Consider the following 22970-nt stretch of genomic DNA (forward strand, 5'->3'; position numbering starts at 1 on the left):
ACCCTAGGCAAGCCCTGTAGCCTCTCTGGGCCTCAGTTTCCTCCCTTCAAAACAAGAGCGTGGGACCAACTGAGTGTTTGAAGCCCCCCACCCCACCCCTGTGTGCTTTACTCTAGGACACAGTTGCAACCCTGATGAGAGGCTTTATTGCTAAAAAGTCACTGAGGGTTTATTAAGTCCTCAAACACCAGCTCCTTATACCATTCCAGCAATTGCTGTGAAAGACTCTAGGTGGGGAGGCTGGAGCCAGGTGGGATGTGACAGGTCTCAGATGGCTCTCAAACCACCTGCTGTTGGCCCCTTTAGTTTCAGACCCTAGCCCACCAGCCCTGGGACCTGGCTCTTGCCTCTTCCCATAGCATGAGACACCTTAGGAGCCCAGGGGAGGAAAGGCCAGTGGTGTGGCTTCCTTTAGCTGAGCCAAGGCCCAAGCCCTTTTCCTCTATCTGGCTCCACCAGTTCCCAAATGCTATCCCCAAATCCTGAACAGCAGAATTCCTGGATTTTCCCTTCCCAGCCCAGAGTTGCCGATGGCTGGAATGGGGGACCAACTCTTCTACCAGAAGGTCCAGGGTGGTTGCAGCAGCTCAAAGGTGGGGATGCTGGTGACATTGACTGGGATGGAAATGATGGCCCAAGGCAGCCCATGCTGTTCCAGGGAGCGGCGGATCATGTAGCTGGGAGGGCATGAAGAGAGGTGGTGATGGTCACTTTCTTGGCACCCCATCATGCCCCACTGTCCCCATTACTCTGGGAGTTCCAGAGCCTGAGGGCTTTTTTGGCCCTCCAACCAGGGCACCCCAAGATGAGGCTTGTGGGTAGGGACTAGTAATTGCCCTTGACCTCCCCAAGTTGTGGCACCCAGCTTGGTGCTAATACAGCCAGAGACAAGGGCCCCTCACCCATCTCGGCCGAGCAGGAAGAGGGCGGGGATATCAGCTGTACGCTGGGTACTGTCCTGGATCATCTCCACGTAGAAGCTGTCATTGTCAACCGCGTTGTCAGAGATGATCACTGCCCGCCCGCCGTGCTCCTGCACCACCCGGGTCTTGGAGAGGAAGGAGCAGCCCCTGGAAGAGGTGATGATGAGACCAAAGAAAAGGCAGGGTCCTAGCTATCCCCTCCCCAGACCACCACCCTGGGAGGGTGAAAGAAGGACCGACCATGGAGGATTATTTGTTTATAGAGGCTCACAAGTAAATGGCCAAAGGCTTGGATAATTTTAAGACATTTCTTAAAGACTCTTAAAAAGATGAATTATTTAAAAACAGTTATTTCAAAGTATCACCACCAACATTGATCTCAGACTCTCCCCTGGCGCCTGTGCCTGTCCACACCTTACCCCCTCTCCACCAGCGCGATCTGGTCCTGGATGAAGAAACCGTTGCTGAGTTCCCCGCAGGCCTCTGAAGGTTCCGCAGGGACAAGGTGAATCTGCTCATACCTTGTGTGCTGAAAGATATTTAAACAGGCGAAAGTGTGGGGCAGGGTTAGGACTGAGCTGATCATTCCATCGTATCAGCGCCTCACAAAATATGAAGGAAATGTGTGATTTCTGTGTGCTGGACGCTTGAGCACTCTTACTCAATTCTCACAATTGTCTGGTTGTCCTATCCCACCCTCCCTTTCTTTTTTTTCTTTTTGTCAAATCCTTATTTTTTTTATTTTTCCACCCTCCCTTTCACAGATACAGGGAAGTTGGTATGGACCCAGAGTCACGTATTAATAGTTCAGCGGTGGAGCTGGCAGAGTCTTGGGCTTTTTTTTTTATTTTTTAACTACTTCATGTCCCTAAGAAGACAGTTTTTCCCTCTGTGATGCCCAGGTCTGTATTATACCTAGAAGAACAGCCGGAAGCCCTTCCTGGTTCTGTAGCCCCTGGAAGACAGAGCTGGATTCTGCCCCCTTCTCTGCCCCAGCACTCAGGTATTGATTGAATTGATGAAGGTCACCTCAACTTAGTAGGGGAAATGTGGAGACAGCATCAGAGATGAGGGGGCCTCCCTGAACTTACAAAGATACCACCAAAGTCCTTGGCAGGCGTGGCTGTGAAGATGTATCGAATGTCCCCAGGACTCAGTACTTGAAAGTACAAATAATCATGGATGCGTAAGCCTGAAAGGGAAAAAGTACAGGTGAGAAGCCTCCAGGGGAAAAGCTTGTTCAGGTTCAGATCATGGACCCCATGCCTTCAACTAGGCTGGCTATGGCCTGGGCCCAGAGACCCAGTTGGCTTCAGCCAACTGTGTGCTCGAAGTAGGTAGGATAGATGGTCTCTGCCCTGGGGAGGATAGAGCTGATGCAGACAGAGTTAGTGACCCCAGAGGTTTACAGCTGCTGCTGCTTACACAGGTGAGCCAGGGAGACAGAGTTCCAGTGTTACCTCTCTGAGGATTAATTCATATTTGCTCTGAAGCAGACTTGAGAGTTTCAAGGTGGTAGATGTGGTAGCTGTTGTAAAAAAAAAAATCTGGTTCCACTGCCATTACCCCCTCGTCCAGTCACTACCATTTTTTGTCCTAGCTGATGCAGCTTTTTAACTGGTCTATCTTAGCCTCCATTCTTGCTCCCTAAGATCCATTCCCCTAACAACTGCCAGGAATTTCCTTAAAACATCTTAAAGCAGATATGAGTGTGTCACCACTGCCAGAGCTTCAATACCCTTCAAGAACTTCCTTTTGCACTTAAAACCTAAACTCTAGTCGGCAAGGCCCTGCTCGATCTGGGCGTTGGCAGCTACCCCAACCTCATCTCTACCCTTCCTATGTTCTAACTACACTGGCCTCCAGTTTCTTCACATCTCCAAGTCTTCTCGCAAGTTCCCTCACCATACCGCACCTCTACCTCTTTATAGGGCTCACTCTTGTTCATCCATCAGATCACTTTCTCAGAGAAACCTGTCCTGTGACTGCCCTCCCTTTATGCCCATTCAAAAATGTACTTTGTGTCCAATGACACTTTTAACATAATTTGGAATTATTTTTGTTTGTTGTCTATCTCCTGCACTAGAACAAGGATTTAAGTTTGTAATTTCATTCAATACTGTATCCATGTTATCTAACATAGTGGCTAGACTATAATTGGTGCTCTAAAATGTTGAGTAAATGAACAACTATTTCCAGCAGGGAATTGCCAAAACAAGTAGATTTTTCTGGGATGTGGATCTCTTTAGTACCAAAGTGTAATGCTTTACCTGAACTTAAGTCGCTGGTTTCCTTAGCCCAGAGAGATTGAGTAATGTGAAAGGTGGAAGCTTCTGCCACAAGTCACTACTGTGTGTCAGGGCTGGGATTGACTGTGGGTCCTTTTCTACGTCCTAATCAGCCACCAGGTAGTGGTCCACTGGTTTGGTACTGGGCTACACATACAGCCTTTTTGTCCTGGGAGTGGAGGCTTCCCGTCAAATAAAGATACACTCCCAGGCGGCCTTCCTGGATTAGCACTAAAATTCCCCTCCTCCCTACACATCTTTGCCTAGCCTTTGCATCCGCTGATCTGTGTAAATTAAGTGTAGATATACACATGTTCTCACGTATGTATATGGGTGTATGTTTATGTTCTCGTATAGGTGCAAACAGGTTTGGTGTGTATGTATGTGCTAAGTGCGTGTAAGCCCACGTATAGCAATGTGTGGTCCCATTTATGTATGTGAGTGCTCACGCATTTCCAGCTTGTAGTATTCCTGTGAGTGTGAAAATCCCTCAGTCGTGTCCGACTCTTTGCGACCCCGTAGATTATACAGTCCATGGAATCCTCCATGCCAGAATACTGGAGTGGGTAGCCTTTCCATTCTCCAGGGTCCCATTTATGTATGTGAGTGCTCATATATTTCCAGCTTGTAGTATCCCCTAGGTGTTCCTTGTTCTTCGCCCCCCTCAGCCACCTAAGTCAGCGCTAGTGGGGGTAGGGAGAGCCTTGCTTCGACGTGGGTAGCTGGGGACTCACAGCCCAGCCTCAGGCCGCGCCCAGTTAATGTCCCTGAGGACCACTAACCACCCACTCCAGGTGCCGGAGTCTGGACCTGCCTTGCTCCGAACTCGCGGGGTCCCCAAGGTGACCCGTGGACCCCGGCCCAGGACGCGCTCAAACTGGTTCGCCAGCCCCGCCCTGAAGCGTAGCCCCGCCCGTTGCTGCTCACCGTGGGCCGCGACGCACGCGGGGAGCCAGAGCACGAGACAACACCAGCCCGCGGCGCCGGGGACCATCTCCAGGGCCCGGCCGGGCGCCGCGCTTCTTCCAGCCACCCCGCCGCGCGTAGCTAGCCGGACTTCGGCCTGACAGCTGCTCTGGCCTCCCGCCCCCGGACCCGCTCACGCCGTCGGTTGGCTGACTGGAATGAGGCCTAGGACTGATTGGCTCTGAGGCCTGCTTATGTAGCCACATTTCCCGCCCCTACGCCCTAGCCCACTTCCTATTGGTCGAGAGAAGTGAGACCGAGAGCTGATTGGTCGAAACTATTAACTGCAACTGCCGGCCCCCGCCCCAGCGTTTCTCATTTTGGGCTAGACTCTGCAGGACCTCTCCGGCAGAGGGCGGGCACGGGAGGCCGCGGGAACTGAGAATGGGAGACCCGTAGGACTCGCTTCAGCCCCGAAAGTCTTGGCTAGTCAGCTCGTGAGTTCTCGGCCGAATCCTCACAGCGGCAGCTTCGCAAGACAACGATTTATCTTCTAGCTGTGCTTTCCTTTTTCCCATTCTCTTCTTGGGAAGGCATTCGTCTACTGCCCAGGTGGTCTCGGGCGACCCCTGCTCTGCTCATCCTCTGCCTAGTTACACTGGCGTTTGTGCGCTCGTAGTCAGTAGGCTCTGGGGATGTGGCCTGATGTACCCGATCCCCGAGGAAGCTCTGACAGTGCCAAACCAGAAAACGAGCATTCGGGCCAGGTGCCCACGTGTGATTTTGGACACCTAACCTCTCAGCCTCAGTTCCCTCATCTGTAAAGTGGGCGTGATCGTGGTACTACCAAAACGATAGTGTTTAACTACGAGCTCACTCACGTCAAATGCTTAGTAAAAGCCTGTCTCTCAGTAAGCAGTCAATAAATATATGCGTTTATTGCATCCCTTGGTATTGGGAGATAGGGGGAATGGAATTAGAGTTAGTGGCTGACGCAGCCGAGCAAGAATTCTACATGCTCAAAAATAATGACACCATGGAAAACCGGCGAACCTTCCCTTACCAACGATTCTCTTAGCTCTCGCTGAGGCCCAGCCTCTGACCCTTCTAGCCACGCCGACTCTGTAGTAGCGAACCATAGAGTAGCGGAAGTGGCCCACCCCTTCCTCTCCCGGTCCAACGGCTTTGCGAAGCTTCTGGGGATTTCTCTGGCGCGGAGCATTGTGGGGTTGCTGGGCGTCCCGGGCGCGGAGAAGAGGAGTAGCCGGCTACTGGATAAGCTTACAAGATGATGGTGAGTCGCATCTCGGTCATCCGGCCCCATCCGCTGCCAACTGGTCGGTAGCTGGCGCCACCTGGCCTAGGCCAGTCTCGTAGAACCTTCTCCTGCTTATTGACTCTGTTCTCGCCCCGACCCTCTGTCTGTGAGGGACCCCGGCCCGCTACCGCCTGGTGGGCCCGGGCCCGGAGCAGCTGCTCTCAGCGAGGGTTTCGTGGGGCTCAGGAGGTGGCTCCGGTCGGGCCTGCTGGGGACTACAAGTCCCAGGGTGCTTCGGGGCCTTGAACCTGCGTCGGTCACCCGGTTTTCGGAGCACCCCAAATCATGACCTAGGTCAAATGACTGCGGGTTGAGCGTGCATACGCGGCCCAGGGCCAGACTTGGAAGCTCTGGCTGTCTTGAAAGATGCGGATGTGAAGGAGGGTACTTCCTAGAACCGGCAGAGGCAGCATGGGGACGGAGCCCAAGGTCTCAGCTGTGGTCTCTCACTGCCCCGCTCCCTGCCACCTTTCTGCTGCATAATTGAAAACGTCCCTCCGCTCGTACGTTAATTTAATCATCCCTTCATTCATTAAGTAAACGCATTTTGTTCAGTCGCTCAGTCCTGTCTGATTCTGTGCGACCCCGTGGACTGCAACACGCCAGGCTTCCCTGTCCATCACCAACTCCCGGACTTGCTCAAACTCTTGTCCACTGAGTCGGTGATGCCATCCAACCATCTCATCCTCTGTCATCTCCTCCTGCACTCAGTCTTTCCCAGCATCAAGGTCTTATCCACTGAGTCAGTTCATCGCATCAGGTGGCCAAAATATTGGAGCTTCAGCTCCAGCATTAGTCCTTTCAATGAATATTCAGGATTGATTTCCCTTAGGATTGTCTAGGTTGATCTCCTTGCCGTCCAAGGGACTCGAGTCTTCTCCGGCACCACAGTTCGAAAACATCAGTTCTCCAGCACTCAGCCGCCTTTATGGTCCAATTCTCAGATCTGTACATGATTACTGGAAAAACCATAGCTTTGACTATACAGACCTTTGTCGGTAAAGTGATGTCTATGCCTTTTAATATGCTGTCTAGGTTTGTCATAGCTTTTCTTCCAAGGAATAAGGGTCTTTTAATTTCAGGGCTGCAGCTACCATCCGCAGTGATTTTGGAGCCCTAGAGAATAAAATCTGTCACTGTTTCCATTTTTTCCCCATCTGTTTGCCATAAAGTGATGGGACTGGATGCCATGATCTTCGTTTTTTGAATGTTAAGTTTTAAGCCAGCCTTTTCACTCTCCTCTTTCACCTTCATCAAGAGGCTTTTTAGTTGCTTTCTGCCATGCAGAGTGGTGTCATCTGCATATCTGAGGTTATTGATATTTCTCCCAGCAATCTTGATTCCAGCTTGAGCTTCAGCCAGGTATTTTGCTTGATGTACTCTGCATATAAGGTAAATAAGCAGGGTGACAGTATACAGCCATGACATACTCCTTTCCCAGTTTGAATTAGTCCATTGTCCATGGCTGATTCTAACTGTTGCTTCTTGACCTCATACAGGTTTCTCAGGCAGTTAAGGTGGTCTGGTATACCCATCTCTTTAACATTTTTCCAATTTGTTATGATCCACACAGTCAAAGGCTTTAGCGTAGTCAATGAATCAGAAGTAGATGTTTTTCTGGAATTCCCTTGCTTTTTCTGTGATCCAGCAGATGTTGGCAATTTAATCTCTGGTTCCTCTGTCTTTTCAAAATCCAGCTTGTATGTTTGGAAGTTCTTGGTTCATGTGCTGTTGAAGCCTAGCTTGAAGGATTTTGAGCATTATTACCTTGCTAGCATGTGAAATGAGCACTACTGTGTGGTAGTTTGAACTTTTAGTTCCTACTAAATGTACTAGGCCCCTAGGACAGCTTCTGAGGTGCAGCTTCTCAACCAGGAGAATGGGCAGGGCAGTGGGGATGATGCATCAGAGGTGAGAAGACCCAACCTCTGACCCTATCTGCCCTTCCAGATGTGACATTGGATGGCTTTTCTAGTTGGCCACCTAATTCTGGGTCTCATTTTCTTTAGGGAAGCAGGTGAATCCTGGAGGCTGGCTGTATCCTTCTTCCCCTTTCCCCTTCTGTGGCATCCCTTTCTCCAACTCAGAGCTACGGGTACCTTCCATGGATCCCAAACAGCCTCGGTGGTGTGCCCTGAGTTGCTGTTGAACAGGGCCAGCTTTTAAGTGTTTGAGGTAAAACCCTGACCTGTGCTCGCTGTGCACTTGGCAGTTCACTTGTTCATTTTTATCAGTCCAACTCAGTTCTCTTCTTTTCCTGCTTCCTCAACTTCTGCCTGACCTAGTCATGTGTCAAACTGACAGCTATCAGATGTTCATTCTACCAAATGCCCTGCTTGTACCTGAGATGGTAGGAACCTGGCGTTAATCTGTATACCCTCTCTCCCTTTCATACCTCCAGTACTGCCTTTTTCAGTTTGTCTTCAATGTTACCTATTCCCTGAAGTCGTCTTCATCTCATGCAGTGACAACATAGTAGAACACTTGAGAGTAAGAGCTCTGGAGCCACACTGAATGCCTGTGTAATTAACTGTGCTACTTAATAGATGTGTGACTTTGAGTGTAGTATTATATTTCCGGCCCCCAAAATTCTTCTGCCTTGTGATAAAACCCTTCACCAAGAGGCCCCAGACCACCACCTTGGGTTTTTCCTGAACTGACACCTGCTCTGTTTCCTTGCTTATTGAGTTTTTATAGCTCTCCTTTTTGTGTGTGAAACTTGAGTCACCAAGAACTCTTCTTGCTGTTGTTGTTTGGTACCTGGTATTGAATTGGTACCTGATACTCTGGAGGCCTTCTGTGATTGAAAAAGAGGTAAGAGGGTTCCTCATAAAGCTCAGTCCTACGATTTTGGTACAACCACACAGAAAGTATTGATATGTCCTTGCCTTTGTGTTCAGCACTGCATGCCTTAGCGTGTTGTTGTTTTATAGAGCATCAAACTAAATAATGCTTATTAAAAGTTTTTAAGGAGAATGAAGACCATTAAGCTGAAATGAGCAAGCCTTTCTTAGATACCCTTGGCAGATTATTGGATTCTGCTGTTGTTTCTTCACTTGAGTAGAAATGCAGTTGGAAAGTAACTTAAAGACGTGAGCTGGGCTTGCCTTCGGAGAACTGATAGAAGAGGGACCATCCTGATTGACCTGGCTTGGCTCAGTCCAGCCCTGCCATCTTTCCCTCCCCAAAGGATCTCTGTACCCAGCCTCCATTTCTGTAGGGCCTGTAAAGCACAGGAACTTGGGACAACGTGGTCAGCTGCTTCCAAGCCCTTCTTGCTTGTACTTAGGAAGTCTCAGTGAATTTAGTGGCACCATACTGCCGATGCTTTTCCAAAAATAAGAACCGATTGCCACCTTACTTCATGATGTGTATAAAGCACTTGCAAGTGTATTTGGCCCTTGAATAACTCCGGGAGTTAGGGGACCAGACTCTGCTAAGTCAAAAGTTTGCATATGATTTAGTCAGCCCTCCATACCTGGATTTCTCTGTATCTGAGGATTCAACCAACCTCAGATGGTGTAGTACTGTAGTATTTACTGCTGAAAAAAATTCAGGCATAAGTGGACCCACACAGTTCAAACCATGCTGTTCAAGGTTCAACTGATAATGTAATTGGAATTTTCAGCATCAAAAGCTTCTGTATATTGCTTTATATGTGGCCAAATCTAGGCACTCTACACATTGAAATTAGTGTAGTCCTTACCTTTGTGAAGCTTGTACTTTTAAGATGGATGGCAGTATAAACATTATGCTTGAGAAAGAGCAGGGAGAGTTACGGGATCCCCTGTTCCCAGTGCCCATGTTAACTACTGTTGAGAAGAATGGCAGCTCTGAGGAATTGCTGGCTTAGTGGTAAGAAGGTGGTTTTGGTAGAACGTGGCACTGTGGCTCTGGTAGGTGGGGTATAATTTGGAGTTAGAGGTGAGGAAGAGTTTATAAAAACATTGGATAAGTTAGACTTGGTGGAGTGAAAGACTGTTGAAGGGACTAGGAAGGGATTAAAACTCAAGTTGGTTTTTGATTGATAATGTAAATCTCTGTTGGGGCACGGTTGGACCTGAGATGACTTGAGGCTGCCCTGAGGAATGATTTAGCAGGACTGGGAGAAGGGGCCTTTGCAGGACTCATTTTTCCTTGTAAGGGACTCGAAGGAATTCTGAGAGTACAGAGAAGCCATTAAGTAATGTATGATATGTTTGTTAGGAAAAGTTGAAACAAAACAAAATACCCAAGTTTCAAAAGTTTCTTTACTACTACTCTCTTACTTATTCGAGTTTGTTGTGCATCTTTCTAGCTGGTTTTTAGGCAGTTGCTCATTATATCTTGCATCTTACAATTATTTTTTTGTCCTCCCCCCCCCCCCAGTGTAAATTAGACTATGACATTACTCTGCTAAAAGCTTTTCCAGGGCTTCCCTTCTTTGTAGGAATAAAATCTATAAACTCCTTACCATAGTCTGCAAATGAGTAGTGATTTGATTCCTGTCTGCTTCTTCAACCTCATTCCAGTCTTTTGCTTACTCACTAATCTCCAGCTACACTGGCCAAAGAAGTCAAATTTTTAAAGAAATTGTTCAGTTAATGTGGAGTCAGCCTCATGGGTTGTCTGACTTTCTAGTGTGTGAATTCCTGGTTCTTTTTGTTGGACTGAGACAGCCTGATGCTTTTCTATGTCTTCCCCACTCGAACACCTGAGATATCCCCAGGGGTGGTCATGGGCAGTGACTGTCAAACTTTACATTGCAATCCACAGTAAGAAATTTCAAAGCATAGGGTTGCAGAGGGGCAGACACAACTTTGGGACTAAAGAACAACATAGTGTAATTGCACACGCATAACTAACATAACAAAAGTTTTGAAACAGTGTTTACACTTACTTGTTTTACATACATAAAATCAGTCATAAAAGAATAGTGACTGTTCTGGAGACCAATGCAAAATAGAGAAAAACTTGTTTAGGGTATCTGGTTGGAGATTAGTCACAAGAAAGCTTTATGGAGCCAGCATGAGAGATGGAAACACTGCTGCACAAATTAGAGTTGTCATTTTGTGAGGCGGGACAAACGTGCCATTTGTTTACCTGCCTAGCCGTTTCCCTACACTCCAGCCACCATCATCGACTGCCTGGGCATCTCTGGGACAACATCTGAAGCTCTTGGCATCTCATTTTGCATCAGTGCCCCATCTGCTTCTCTGCAATTAAGCTCTCATGCAGTTAAATGGATGTTTGCTGGAGGGTGAGCACTGAGTATGGCCTGCTTCCTCCTGTGCCGTGGCCTAATTCCTCAACCCAGGAAATAGGGTCAGAAGTTGAAAGGGCTATGCTTTTTCAACTGGGCCCTGAAGAATACATATTTGATTTGTTCTTTTGTGCTTCTCAAACCATTTTCTGGTATACCTGCCGAGTATGCTATCTCTGGGGGTAGAGGCTGTTTAAGGAATAGATGTAGTGGATGGACATTGGGGGAATGTGGTTTAAAGGGGCCTCCAGATTTTTTTTTTTTAAGTGAATTGCTCTTTCTTCTCTAGCCCACACCAGTTATCCTGTTGAAAGAGGGGACTGATAGCTCCCAAGGCATCCCCCAGCTTGTAAGTAACATCAGTGCCTGCCAGGTGATTGCTGAGGCTGTTAGAACTACCCTGGGCCCCCGTGGTATGGACAAGCTCATTGTGGATGGACGAGGTAAGTGCAGAGTTTCTCAGACCAGTGTGCAAAAGAGGAGGCTCCTCTAAAGTGTTTGGGGCCAGCAGAGATTGGCAACAGAAATCCCTTTGCTTTTAAGATCTCTGAAGGATTGCTCACTATGAAGCTACTTCTTTTCATACATTGTCCTGAATGCTGAGCCTCTTGGGAATATATGGGAGAAGCCAGGTTCAGGAATCTTGCCTTGTAGAGAAATTTGGCCTAGAAACATGAACTAGAACCTTCTGAAGTTGCCTGTAGTCACTCCTATTGTATCTTGTTGTTGAGACAAATTCTGCATTATGTTTTAGTGTGTTAATTTACAAGTGAAATACGAGAGGATCAACTGTTAAGAATATCTAAATGATTATTCATTCTTACTTTTAAAATGTTTTCTACATCCAGTAGAGGTTTGCTGTTCAGGGAAAATCAAGAATTCATAGTTTTTGGAAATGTGTAATTTGAGGTGGCCCTTTGTGCCCAAAGCTAAATCTATAAAAAGATCAGTTCATTCCCACCACGAGACCCTCTGTCCTGTCCCAATAAAGTGTATATGGGCTCCAAGTCCAGCTAGAAGTCAGAATTTAAGAAAAGATCTTTACATTTTTACTTTGTGTTTGTCCCTTTAAAGGCAAAGCAACCATTTCTAATGATGGGGCCACAATTCTGAAACTTCTTGATGTTGTCCATCCTGCAGCGAAGACTTTAGTGGACATCGCCAAATCCCAAGATGCTGAGGTAGGAAAATCAAGTCTGTGTGTTTCAATGGAGATTGAAACACATGCCTGTTTGTTCCTTTGCTCTTCTTTCTTTAAGCATTTTGATTTATATCTAAAACTGTAATTTCACAAATACAGGTTTGTAAAACTATGCAGATGGAATTAATAGCCCTTTAAAATTCCTTCTGTTCCAGTGTGTGTGGTTCAGATCTCAGGACCAGGCCTGTGTGCTGTCATTCATATGAGTTGCTCAGTAAATAATTTAACCTCTCATCTGTTGGTTGCCTTATAAGATGGAGTTGGAGATTGTTTCCAGTTCACTTTTTTCTTTCTTAAAAAAAAAAATTTATAGTGGTAAAACACACATAGCGTAAAATTTGCCGTTTTATGTTCCTGTCAGTGACGTTAACTTGTCTTTGCCTTTTAAAAATCATTTCTAACACTGGAGTCTTGATAATATTGAGAGAGACAAGTTTGCGTTTCAGAGTGTTAAGATAACATCCCGAAGTTATATTAAAAGGTCTATTAGGACCCCGTAGCCTGGAGCAGTATGGCAATTTTCAACAAAGGAATATCTTTCTATCTAGGAATTTGGCAGGTTAAACCCTTTGCCACAATAACTTTTTTCCTCCCTAAAATCTCTTACATTCCACAGTAACATAAGTGAGCTAAAAGTAAATTTCTTCTATATCAGAGGTTAGCCAGTTTTCTAAAAAACTCTTTTTTTCTCAAAGAAAAGGGGAAGGAGAGGGGAAAAGAGCTCTTGTTCTTTTTTTCCTTTATTAAAAATAAAGTTTAGATCCCATTATAGAAAATTGCCATTAAGAAAAACAGGCTCGTAATCTGCTTATTCCAAGTAGTGTTTAAAATACAAAAGACTTTGATCCTTAGAGGTTTGTTTTGTGAACTCCTGTAGAATTTGTTCCCATTTATCTCATACCTTTTGCTACCATTATTTGTTATTTGTGGCATATTAGCATTATAATATTATAAGCATGTATACTGTGTTACTGATCATAGTACCTTGTCCATAGTAAATAAGTTCTTGGTTAATTTGTGTATATGAGTTCATATTCTGGGAAAATTTGCACAGATCAGCCCTCTTTGGAGAATGGGTCTGGTTGGGGAATTAATTTTGTGGCCCAGGACCATTTGATGGGACGGATATCTACCCAGCAACACCCCAGTTTAAATGGATAGATTGCCTACAAAACAGAGTTTGGGAATTTTATTCCTGAACATGAGTAAATGTGAGTTTCCTATCATCCTGTTCCAGGTCGGTGATGGCACCACCTCAGTGACCCTTCTGGCTGCAGAATTTCTGAAACAGGTGAAACCCTACGTGGAGGAAGGTTTGCACCCCCAGATCATCATCCGAGCTTTCCGCACTGCCACACAGTTGGTATGGGAGTGCTAGTGAAGCTGGCCGTTTGTGCACCTTTTTGTTTCTCGTAGGATACAGTCTATATTGGGTTGTGGAGGGTCTGGGGACAACATACCTTGAATATTTTCTGAATTCTACCCCATAGAAATCTCAGTTCTACTATTCAGTGCTATTGACTAGGTATATCACTTAGTCTCTTTAAGCTTCAAGTTTCCTGACAGGCTATGGTGTAGACATATCACAGGCTCTCAGTAAGTGAGAGCTAGTTTTGTTTTTATCGAGTACTTCATAGCACATCTTGAGACCTTGCTTTTCATTCTTTAACTTGGGGTAAGTCAGTTCCTCTTCGCCTTACTTTCTTTACTGTCTCTGTTTTGGGGTGGTGACATTAAAATGAAATCATATGTGAGAAGTATATATGAAAGGATATCTTTTGGAAAAAGTGGCTTTGAAAAGATACAGTGTTTAACATATAAATATGTGTTTATCATATTACATAACAGAGTTAATATAATATATAAAGGACTAAAAGTTGTCATGGGTGCTATTCTACGCCTACTGTTTGTCACTGGTGCTGTTCTATGCCTGCTCTACATTTCTAACTTTGGGCATTTTTCTAAACTAGAGATTTATTTTTTCTGGGCAGCTAAAAGACTTAGAAATGTTATTTCAGCTGTAGAGTAGAAATACTTAGGATTTGGGAGTAAACAGATTAGGGACTGGCAAGAGAGATTGGGACCCACTTTTCCAGTTTGTTTTTAACATGAGAGACTCACCCAGCTTCTGTTCTTGGCAGGCAGTTAACAAGATCAAAGAGATTGCGGTGACTGTGAAGAAGGAAGATAAAGTGTAAGTTTGCAGTGAACTTTGTCAGAACCTTGACTTCCCATGGCCAGATTGGATGCAGAAGCGTGCTGAAATACCCTGCATGGACTGGGGCTGTTTGGCTCTTGCTAAACCCCTTGCTGTGCCCCAACTCGTGTAGTACAAGAGAGGCTGTAGACTATAGTTTAAAAGCTGTCACTCATGAGGTCTTTGACTGCAATCACCATCTGTCACTGGTAATCTGCCCTAAAGATTCAGAAAACAAAGTGTTGAGGGCTGAATTTAGAGGCTAGGATAGAAACCATCTCCACATTGCAACAGAGTCTGATAAGAGGGGCTTTCAAGGCCTGATGAAAGTCCCACCCTTGTGTCCCAGGGAGCAGAGGAAGCTGCTTGAGAAATGTGCCATGACTGCTCTGAGCTCCAAGCTGATCTCCCAGCAGAAAGCCTTCTTTGCTAAGATGGTGGTGGACGCAGTGATGATGCTTGATGATTTGCTGCAGCTTAAAATGATTGGAATCAAGAAGGTACAAGGTGGAGCCCTAGAGGTAAGCCTGCTGAGGCCTCACTAGGAGGCTCTTGCTTTCACATTGACCCTTTAGGCAGCTTGGTGTAGGAGGACAGCACACATTAGAGGAATAGCGAGAATGCACTTGGGCTGGAAGCCAGATTTAAGCTGTGGCTATAAGCTGTCTCCTGTAGGTGCATTTTGTAACCGCCACAGACTTATATTACTTGTCAGCAGAATGGAAGGATGAACTGGCTGATTTTCAGAATCTCAGTGTTAATGTCAGAGGGGACAGGGCTAGCTCGGATGAATTATCTAAAACCCTCCCAATAAATATAAGTACTTTTCAGTCCATTCTTCTCCAAGTGGTACAGTCAGGCTCTCCCTTCTTTTATTCATTTATCTTGAACAGATAATACAGAAGTCAAACTGTATAGAAAGTCCTAAAGGAAAAAAGAAATGTCTCCTACACCACTCCTGCCCCAGAAACCACTATTAACTGTGTGTGTGTTCTTCCAGACTGTGCATCTATAAGTACAAATGTAAATATTGTTTTCTGAAACAAATGCTCACTTGTATTACATAGTGTCCTGCAACTGGCTTTTGTTTAACAACATATTTTTTCACTTATTTAAATTAAAATAGTGACTAGTGGCTATTGTCTTGCACAACACAATTTTATTTTCATTCTCTTCATCTCCCACTGCTTCTTCCTGTCATGGCTCGTGTCAGTGGGATGAGATTCCCTTTATATAGTAAAGCTGTAAAAAATCTGAAAGTCATCTGAACCATTCCCATGCCTTTGGCCCTCACTACCACTCGTGTTTCAGCCCATTCTCTACATCATGGCTTGCTAACATTGTCTTTACACACTGCTTTGATCTCAGTGTTCCATCTTCTGTTCCAGAAACCCTTGAGATTAAATTGGCATTCACTAAAATAGGGATCAGAACTGTAATTTTAACTGGTGAGAAAGCCAGGGGCTCCAAGCCACACATACGTTCAGTCTGTCTCTTTTACTAGTCCTTTGTCCTGGTAATGCACCCTTCCTCCAATCTTGCATCCCCTAAGTTCATTCTGTTTTTTGCTGCAGGGTGAGGTTCCTCAATTTACACTCTGTGTGTAAAGCCATTTGGGGTTCTACATTGCCCACAGGATAAGAGTCAGGCCTTAGCAGAGCCTTGAAGATTCTCCTAAACTTGTCCCTGCCCTCTTTTTTGTCCCCCTACCCTCTTATTTTGTATTCCAGCAACTGCTAATGGCTTTTCATCCCCTAATTGCACCATACTGCCTCTGCCTTTTGGGAACATCTCTTTCGTTTTCTGTTTGACTAATTTCAGCGCATCCATCTTGATTCAGCTCAGGCATCACCCCCTTTAGGAGGCTATGGATTTAAATGATGTAGGAATCTGTTCCCTGATAGGCTACAGTATTATGTGTTATAGACTAAAATTGTAGATTAGTACTACCAGAAAACACATAGGTCATTGAACGGAATACAGCTTTTAAAATTGTTATTTTGTCAAAATATAGTTGATTTACAATGTTGTGTTAATTTCTCCTGTTCAGCAAAGTGATTTTTATACATACCAAGTTCTTTTTCATACTCCTTTCAATTATGATTTATCACTGAATATTGAATATAGTTCCCTGTGCTGTATAGTAGGACCTTGTTTACCCATTCTGTGTAATAGTTTGCATGGTAACCCCAAACTCCTAACCCATTTCTCCTCCAATCCCCCACCCCCATGGCAACCACAAGTCTGTTCACTTTGTCTGTGAGTGTTTCTATTTCATAGATGGGTTCATTTGTGTTGTATTTTAGATTCTACATGTAAATGATATCATACGCTATTTGTCTTTTTCTTTCTGACTCACTTCCTGAATATACCTTCTTTATGGAGTGGGAAATGAGTAGGTCATTTAATAAGAGATCTGAGATTGAGCCTGCCATCTCATAGTGTTAAAGTCACTCCCAAGTGCCATGTGCTTTCTATTATGCCCGTCTGTTAAATGTACCACACAACAAGCTCTGTTTTTGAATGAGTAGGTGTAGTAGTTCATATTTTGAGGGATCGAGATGGGAGAAGCCACAATGATAACTTGAGAACTGCAGGAAATTTCTGACTCTTAATGACGTTTTGTTTTCATCTCCTAAAGAGAGGGGGCATCTAGGCTACAGCACACAGGTATTTGTGCGCTCACATGCAGTACAGGTAGGGAGGGATATGTGTACGTATGTGTAGTGAAGACTGGGAGGTGTAGAGTTGGAACCACAGTGCATCCCTTGGCACGTGTGCTTTGGCTGCTACTGCTGCTAAGTCGCTTCAGTCGTGTCCGACTCTGTGCGACCCCATAGACGGCAGCCCACCAGGCTCCACCGTCCCTGGGATTCTCCAGGCAAGAATACTGGAGTGGGTTGCCATTTCCTTCTCCAGTGCATGAAAGGAAAAAGTGAAAGTGAAGTCGCTCTGTCGTGTCCCGACTCCTAGTGACCCCATGGGTCTGCAGCCTACCAGGCTCCTCCACCCATGGGATTTTCCAGGCAAGAGTACTGGAGTGGGGTGCCATTGCCTTCTTTGTGCCTTGGAGGTCAGTCTTAAAAGACAGCCCAGACAGGGGCTTAGTCTCTGCAAGCTAAGTGGTTTACCTTATCCTGAAGGGACAACCAAAATATGTTTTCGTATTTTTCCTACCATTTAGGATGATGGAAAAACTTTGTTACAGTAGTGGAATAAAAACATAGTTAACCCTTTCAGGTTCACAGAAATGAACATGCATTAGTCCAGCACACCACTAACTTGATTTTTTTCATGCCAGTACTGAACTGTTGAACTGATTTTTTTAAACAGGAGTCCCAGCTTGTTGCTGGCGTCGCATTCAAGAAGACTTTTTCTTACGCTGGGTTTGAAATGCAACCCAAAAAGTACCATAATCCAATGATTGCTCTTTTAAATGTTGAGCTCGAGCTAAAAGCTGAGAAAGATAATGCAGAAATCAGAGTCCACACAGTTGAGGTAGGTCCTCCCAGCTGGCAGCGGCATGAAAATGGACAGCATTCTGGGCCAAAGCCTTGGGCCTTTGTGGTCATCTTGGGCTTAGCTTTGTTTCTCAGGTACCTTATGAGCTCCTTTCTCCTTCTATGCCCCTAAGTATTGATGTCTAAATACTGGGCCCACTCTTCTCACTCTACTCTCTCTGACCTGGACCTGAGGAGATTTGGATAGGGCAAACCTGCTGAAATATTATCCTTTGACCCTGGGGAAGGGGCTTGTGGGAGCCTTTCAGCTATAAAATGAGCCCTGTATTTTGATTCCTCTTATTTGAGTAGATGTGAGCTCTGCCCTTCTAGACTGTGTCCCATGCTGCTGGGACCAGTGTGCTCCCAACATTGGCATCACCAAGGCTATCTCTGGAGGTAGCATTGTCACCCAGCTGTAAGCAACTATTCTTGGAAAATGCATCCCCAACACAGAATGGCCTTTGAAGGAAAGGTCTTGTCATTGGGAACTCCATGGGTACAGTGCCTCAGAGGAGCTAGAACTTAGCTGGCCAAACTGCCTCACACCTTAGCAAATACCAGCTCTGGAGTACCTCCCAGTGCTCAGATTACTTTCTGCTTTTGTGTTTGAAAGTTTTAGATGGTTCCTAAGTTACCTTATAGGGTCCTTGTTTATTTGAACTGAGGGGAGTCTCTTCTGTTTACCCTCTGTTAGTTCCCAAATAAATCAATATTTTCTGGGTCTCTTCAGGATTATCAGGCAATTGTTGATGCTGAGTGGAACATTCTTTATGACAAGTTAGAGAGGATCCATCACTCCGGAGCCAAAGTCGTCTTGTCCAAACTCCCCATCGGGGATGTGGCCACCCAGTACTTTGCTGACAGGGACATGTTCTGTGCTGGCCGAGTGCCGGAGGAGGATCTGAAGAGGACAATGATGGTAACCAAACTTTCATAGGCTGCTTTTAGGTCTTTCTGGCCCCAGAGGGGTTTTCACTTACCCCTAGTATACTGGAGTGGTTGGTATATGAATCTGGGCTTGTCTTCTTAACTCATTTTGCCATGGAACACTTTAGTTCCAGTGTGTGCATACTTACTATATAAGAGTTAATCTAACCAAACCAATCAGGAAAGCTGATTTGTGAGGGAACCTAGCAGTGGTGCTGTGATTAGCTGGCTAAGCTCCAGTCTTGACACTGCAGGCCAGGTTTCCTCCTCTTTTTTTTTTCTTTTGCTGCACCTTGCACCTGTGGAATCTTAGTTCTCCGACCAGGGATGGAACCTGCACCCCTGAACTGGAAGCATGGAGTCTTAACCACTGGACTGCTAGGGAAGTCCCTCCTCCCTTTCTTGCCAAGGTGCTTTAGGTTTTAAAGCACTGATCATGACTTCAGTCACTGGGCTCAAAAGCACCCTAGTTTAGGGAAGAGGGTATTGGGTAAAGCATAGGGTCACCATCTCTTTTTAACTGGGCTTGTTTGCCCTTCATGTGTCTTCATTCTGTTTTGTTTTCTCCTCTTCCAGAGGGATCCTTGAGGTCAAGGGTGAGAGAGAGTCATCCAGTGTATGTGGGGCACCCTGGCAGTCTAACATGGGAATTGGCTTTAAAACTAGGTAGCAGGATGCTTGCTTCTCATGTGATCTGTCACTGCCAGATGATCTTGTCTTGTGTTCCTCAGGCTTGTGGAGGCTCCATCCAGACCAGTGTGAATGCGCTGTCATCAGATGTTCTGGGCCACTGCCAGGTCTTTGAAGAGACCCAGATTGGAGGCGAGAGGTGGGTGGTAGGCCTGGGCTCCCTGTTTGCTTAGCTCATGAGAATAGCTTGATGGCCTTTGGCCATCACTGGTTTGTGGTGTATGTATAACAGGCCTCCCAGGTAGCACTAGAGTTAGAGACTGCCTACCAATGCAGGAAATGAAGAAAAGCGAGTTAGGTCTTTGGGTGGGGAGGATGTCTTTGGGTGGGGAGGATGCCCTAGAGGAAGAAATGGCAACCCACTCCAGTATTCTTGCGTGGAGAATCCCATGGACAGAGGAGCCTGGCAGGCTACAGTAACATGTGCTACTCTCTTCTGAGGTCTTAATCTCTTGGGGTGTATAGTGCTCAGTTATATAAAGTGTTTCAGGAAGAAAGAAGGTCAAATCAGGTCTACAGTCAGACTCCACAGTCTTTTGTGCCCCTGTGGTACAGCCCTAGACCTTCCCAAGAACACGCCTTTAAGGGTGGACTTAGAGAACTTTAGTGAGGGACAGAAGAGTGGCTGTTGAGTGTTGGGAGGACTTGGTGAGGTCAGAACACTGTGGGTTGGTAGCAGAAAGGAGTTCACAAATACAGTTTGATCCTGGGTATAGGTACAATTTCTTCACTGGCTGCCCCAAGGCCAAGACATGCACTATCATTCTCCGTGGTGGTGCAGAGCAATTTATGGAGGAGACAGAGCGGTCCCTGCACGACGCCATCATGATTGTCAGGAGGGCCATCAAGGTACTGGACTGGGGGCTTCCAGCCTGCACAGCCCACTCTGCCTCTTGAGCTGATGCAACCCTGGATTTGTGTGGTGATCCCTTTCCTGTATAACCTGTCCTTCCATGTGGGGCATGTGGACCCTGATTGTCTCATGGATCATAAAGAAACATCCTCAGTCTCTCAGAATAAGTCATGCTACCTTAAAAGCTAAGACTTGTTCTTGTGAGCAACTGTGGAGCTGATGGAGTCAGCCATCCCAGGGATTGCGCCAGTGCCCTCAAGGTGCAGGTGACCTTGAAGATGGTCAGAAACCATATGGTTCACCAGATTGAAGTTGGGATGTGCTAGACGTGGTCCATGTCCGGGCTTCCTGGGGCTTGGACTGGGGGAGGGAATGAGGAACCAACCCTCTTTCTAGGCTAGAGGGCCTGTTGACTGAATGGCCCAATTTGGCCATGGCTGAAGCTTAGACAGGGGGCTCCTTGAATTTAGAGGTGAGTCTGGTCTTTGCAGAATGATTCAGTGGTGGCTGGTGGTGGTGCCATCGAGATGGAGCTCTCCAAGTACCTGCGAGATTACTCAAGAACCATTCCAGGAAAACAGCAGCTACTGATTGGGGCCTATGCCAAGGCCTTGGAAATTATCCCACGCCAGCTCTGTGACAATGCTGGCTTTGATGCCACAAACATCCTCAACAAGCTACGGGCTCGGCACGCCCAGGTGAGTTATTCCTTTCCTTTGAGTCCAGAGACTGGGTGGATGGGGCTGGATTCTTAGCGTGTGCTGTGCTTACTCAGGCTCTGTGTGGTCAGCTCAGGTGATGGTGCTGGGACCAAACCCAGTACCAACTGACTGCCTCCTTTGAGGTCAAAAGGAAAGACATGGTGTCAGGACTAGTTGTTCAGGGTTTCTTCAGTGCTTCTTGCAAGAGTCTCATCCCTCCTTTTGGTGCACTGAGGGAATGAGGAAACCCTGTAGCCTCCTGCCTGCAAGCGTGTATACCTACCGTGTGTACCACCTACCATGTGTACCACCTACCATGTGTTCCCCCAGCACTTCAGGGCCCTGCGACAGAGTCCAGCCATGGCTCTACTACCTCCATGCAGAGCATGCATCTCTTGAGAATTGAATTTGTTCGTCTGCTGTTCAGCAAGTGCTCATTTAGAGATGTTTGCTAAATGCTGTTTGTTGAATGCTCAGTATGGTGACAGCAGCACCCCGTGAGTGGCCTTGCTTCTGATTTGTGTTAGAACTTTAAGCAAGTCACTTTCTCTGTGCGTCAGTTTCCTTATCTGTAAAATGGGGGCTACTGGAAGCAGTGTGATGATAAAATGAGATCAAGGATTGGAAAGTCATCCTCCTGAGAAGCATGGTTTGACATACAGCGCTCAGATGACCTGAGGGTGAGAATGGGGCCTTCCTAAACCCCAGCAGCTTGCCTGGGAGAGGGCCTGGTCAGCACTTCTCAGGTTTGGAGGGGTGTTGGAGAGCAGGGACGGGAAGAGGCTTCCAGGCTCCCATTGGAATGCCATCTTCCTGAGGGAGATGCCAGCGGGCTCAGAGAGCCTGAGGATGCCTCACAATCTAAGTCATTCAGAGGATGTGCAGGAAGAAATTTGAGAGCAGTTCCCTATCATTTTCTCTCTTTTTCTGCTTTTTCAGGGGGGCATGTGGTATGGGGTGGACATCAACAATGAGGACATTGCTGACAATTTTGAGGCCTTTGTGTGGGAGCCAGCAATGGTGCGGATCAATGCCCTGACTGCGGCCTCTGAGGCTGCGTGCCTTATCGTGTCTGTAGATGAAACCATCAAGAACCCTCGCTCAACAGTGGATACTTCCCCAGCTGCTGGCCGGGGCCGAGGTCGTGGCCGCCTTCATTGAGAGGTTCCCCAGCCCTCACACACGTGGCCGGCAGGCTGTGCTTGCTCTGTCTTGGTCAAATATTACAAGGAAGGGGTAGTATTTGGCCCACTCTGTTCTCACTGGAGGTTATTTAAATAAAACTTAAAAGACTTAGAATCCATTTTGCACATTATTTGGGCAGGAATTTTACTCATAAATGTCTTGACTGCAGCTCAGAATTGTAGCTTTACATGTACTCACCCAGCAGGTAGAAAAGAGAACTCTGCCAGGGGAGGCGCTCCACTTGAGTGGCTCCTGTCTGGAAGTTTTGCTTTAGCTGCTTTCTCAGTCCTAGAAGCAGCTGGAAGGTATGGAGTTGCTTCCTTTTTTTTTTCCTTTTTTTCTGACGTCATCTTATTTAGCCCTGGTCTTGCCTGGTACTGCTCCTAGGGTTTCTCTGGGTTTTTGTTAAATGCATTACATTATCTTATCTACCCCTTTTACTTCCATGTTCTTTTGACTCGGTCCCTTAATCTCTCTTATTTAAGATCTTGAGGTTGAGGGCTCTTGAAGGAATGTTTCTAAACTTGTAACTTCTTAGAAGGACGTCCATTGAGGAGATGGCTGAAGGAGCCACCTGGTCTTGGTTCAGCTACTAATGGTCCTGGCGGGGGGTCACTTCTGCTTTCTTCTAACCAGTGAAAGTTGAAAATGGCCGGCACGGATAAACAAAATCAGCATTCTAACTGCCTCGTTTATGCTTGTCCTGAGAGTTGGCCTGCAGTTACCTGTAATTAATAGGAAGCTTCTGCTCCCTGAATCTGGGAAGTGATTTTTTTTTTTTAATCTTGAGTTTCAACCACTTAGGAGTTTGATGAACTCAAAAGTAGAATGAGGTGGTGGCAGGTCCACGCACTGGAGTTTGGCATCCCTCTTAACTTGATGGTCTTTAAGTAAATTTTTTCCGTTTGTTCTACCTGTATGATAATGATAATAGCTGACTCAGAGTCGTGGGGATGTGTTCAGCTACTTATTTGATGTTAGAGCCACACAGTTTTAAGCCTAAACACCTGTTCTTTTTTCTGATTTTCATTTAAGA

At 46.1% G+C, this 22970-nt stretch overlaps 2 protein-coding genes across 6 annotated transcripts; one reads left to right on the forward strand and one right to left on the reverse strand.

Moving 5' to 3' along the window:
- Window positions 1-123: 123 nt before the first annotated feature.
- PRADC1 (protease associated domain containing 1) lies at window positions 124-5607 on the reverse strand. Of its 3 annotated transcripts, none has more exons than XM_081483024.1 (5): window positions 5181-5607; window positions 2015-2115; window positions 1343-1452; window positions 903-1070; window positions 124-677 (listed from the first exon to the last, which is right to left on the reverse strand). In XM_081483024.1, exons 1-5 carry the CDS (start codon window positions 5254-5256, stop codon window positions 557-559), a joined length of 576 nt encoding a protein of 191 aa, XP_081339150.1. In that variant the 5' UTR covers window positions 5257-5607; the 3' UTR covers window positions 124-556. The 3 variants fall into 3 exon arrangements, with proteins under 3 accessions (XP_081339150.1, XP_081339151.1, XP_081339149.1); XM_081483025.1 differs by lacking the exon at window positions 5181-5607 and adding an exon at window positions 4139-4302; XM_081483023.1 differs by lacking the exon at window positions 5181-5607 and adding an exon at window positions 4022-4302.
- Window positions 5333-22048, forward strand: CCT7 (chaperonin containing TCP1 subunit 7). 3 transcript variants are annotated; one of them, XM_081483013.1, is made up of 12 exons: window positions 5333-5411; window positions 10967-11120; window positions 11752-11858; window positions 13116-13241; window positions 14020-14072; window positions 14425-14596; window positions 17409-17573; window positions 18309-18497; window positions 19237-19334; window positions 19912-20044; window positions 20540-20781; window positions 21653-22048. In XM_081483013.1, exons 1-12 carry the CDS (start codon window positions 5406-5408, stop codon window positions 21786-21788), a joined length of 1581 nt encoding a protein of 526 aa, XP_081339139.1. In that variant the 5' UTR covers window positions 5333-5405; the 3' UTR covers window positions 21789-22048. The 3 variants fall into 3 exon arrangements, with proteins under 3 accessions (XP_081339139.1, XP_081339140.1, XP_081339138.1); XM_081483014.1 differs by having other exon boundaries at window positions 20540-20768; XM_081483012.1 differs by having other exon boundaries at window positions 20540-20746; window positions 21689-22048.
- Window positions 22049-22970: the final 922 nt, after the last annotated feature.

Source organism: Giraffa tippelskirchi, chromosome 4 (assembly GCF_054371585.1).
Source record: "Giraffa tippelskirchi isolate mGirTip1 chromosome 4, T2T-mGirTip1v1.2.pri, whole genome shotgun sequence".
Taxonomy (NCBI): Eukaryota; Metazoa; Chordata; class Mammalia; order Artiodactyla; family Giraffidae; genus Giraffa; species Giraffa tippelskirchi.

Excerpts from the sequence above, each read along its gene's own strand:
- CCT7 (XM_081483012.1), top strand. Across the intron at positions 14,073-14,424 it reads GTGAAGAAGGAAGATAAAGT|GGAGCAGAGGAAGCTGCTTG; the intron begins GTAAGTTTGCAG and ends CTTGTGTCCCAG. Across the intron at positions 18,498-19,236 it reads ATCTGAAGAGGACAATGATG|GCTTGTGGAGGCTCCATCCA; the intron begins GTAACCAAACTT and ends TGTGTTCCTCAG.
- PRADC1 (XM_081483023.1), bottom strand. The coding sequence starts at position 4,205 with ATGGTCCCCGGCGCCGCGGGCTGGTGTTGTCTCGTGCTCTGGCTCCCC. Across the intron at positions 2,116-4,021 it reads GCGAGTTCGGAGCAAGGCAG|GCTTACGCATCCATGATTAT; the intron begins GTCCAGACTCCG and ends TTTCCCTTTCAG. Across the intron at positions 678-902 it reads TTCCTGCTCGGCCGAGATGG|CTACATGATCCGCCGCTCCC; the intron begins GTGAGGGGCCCT and ends ATGCCCTCCCAG.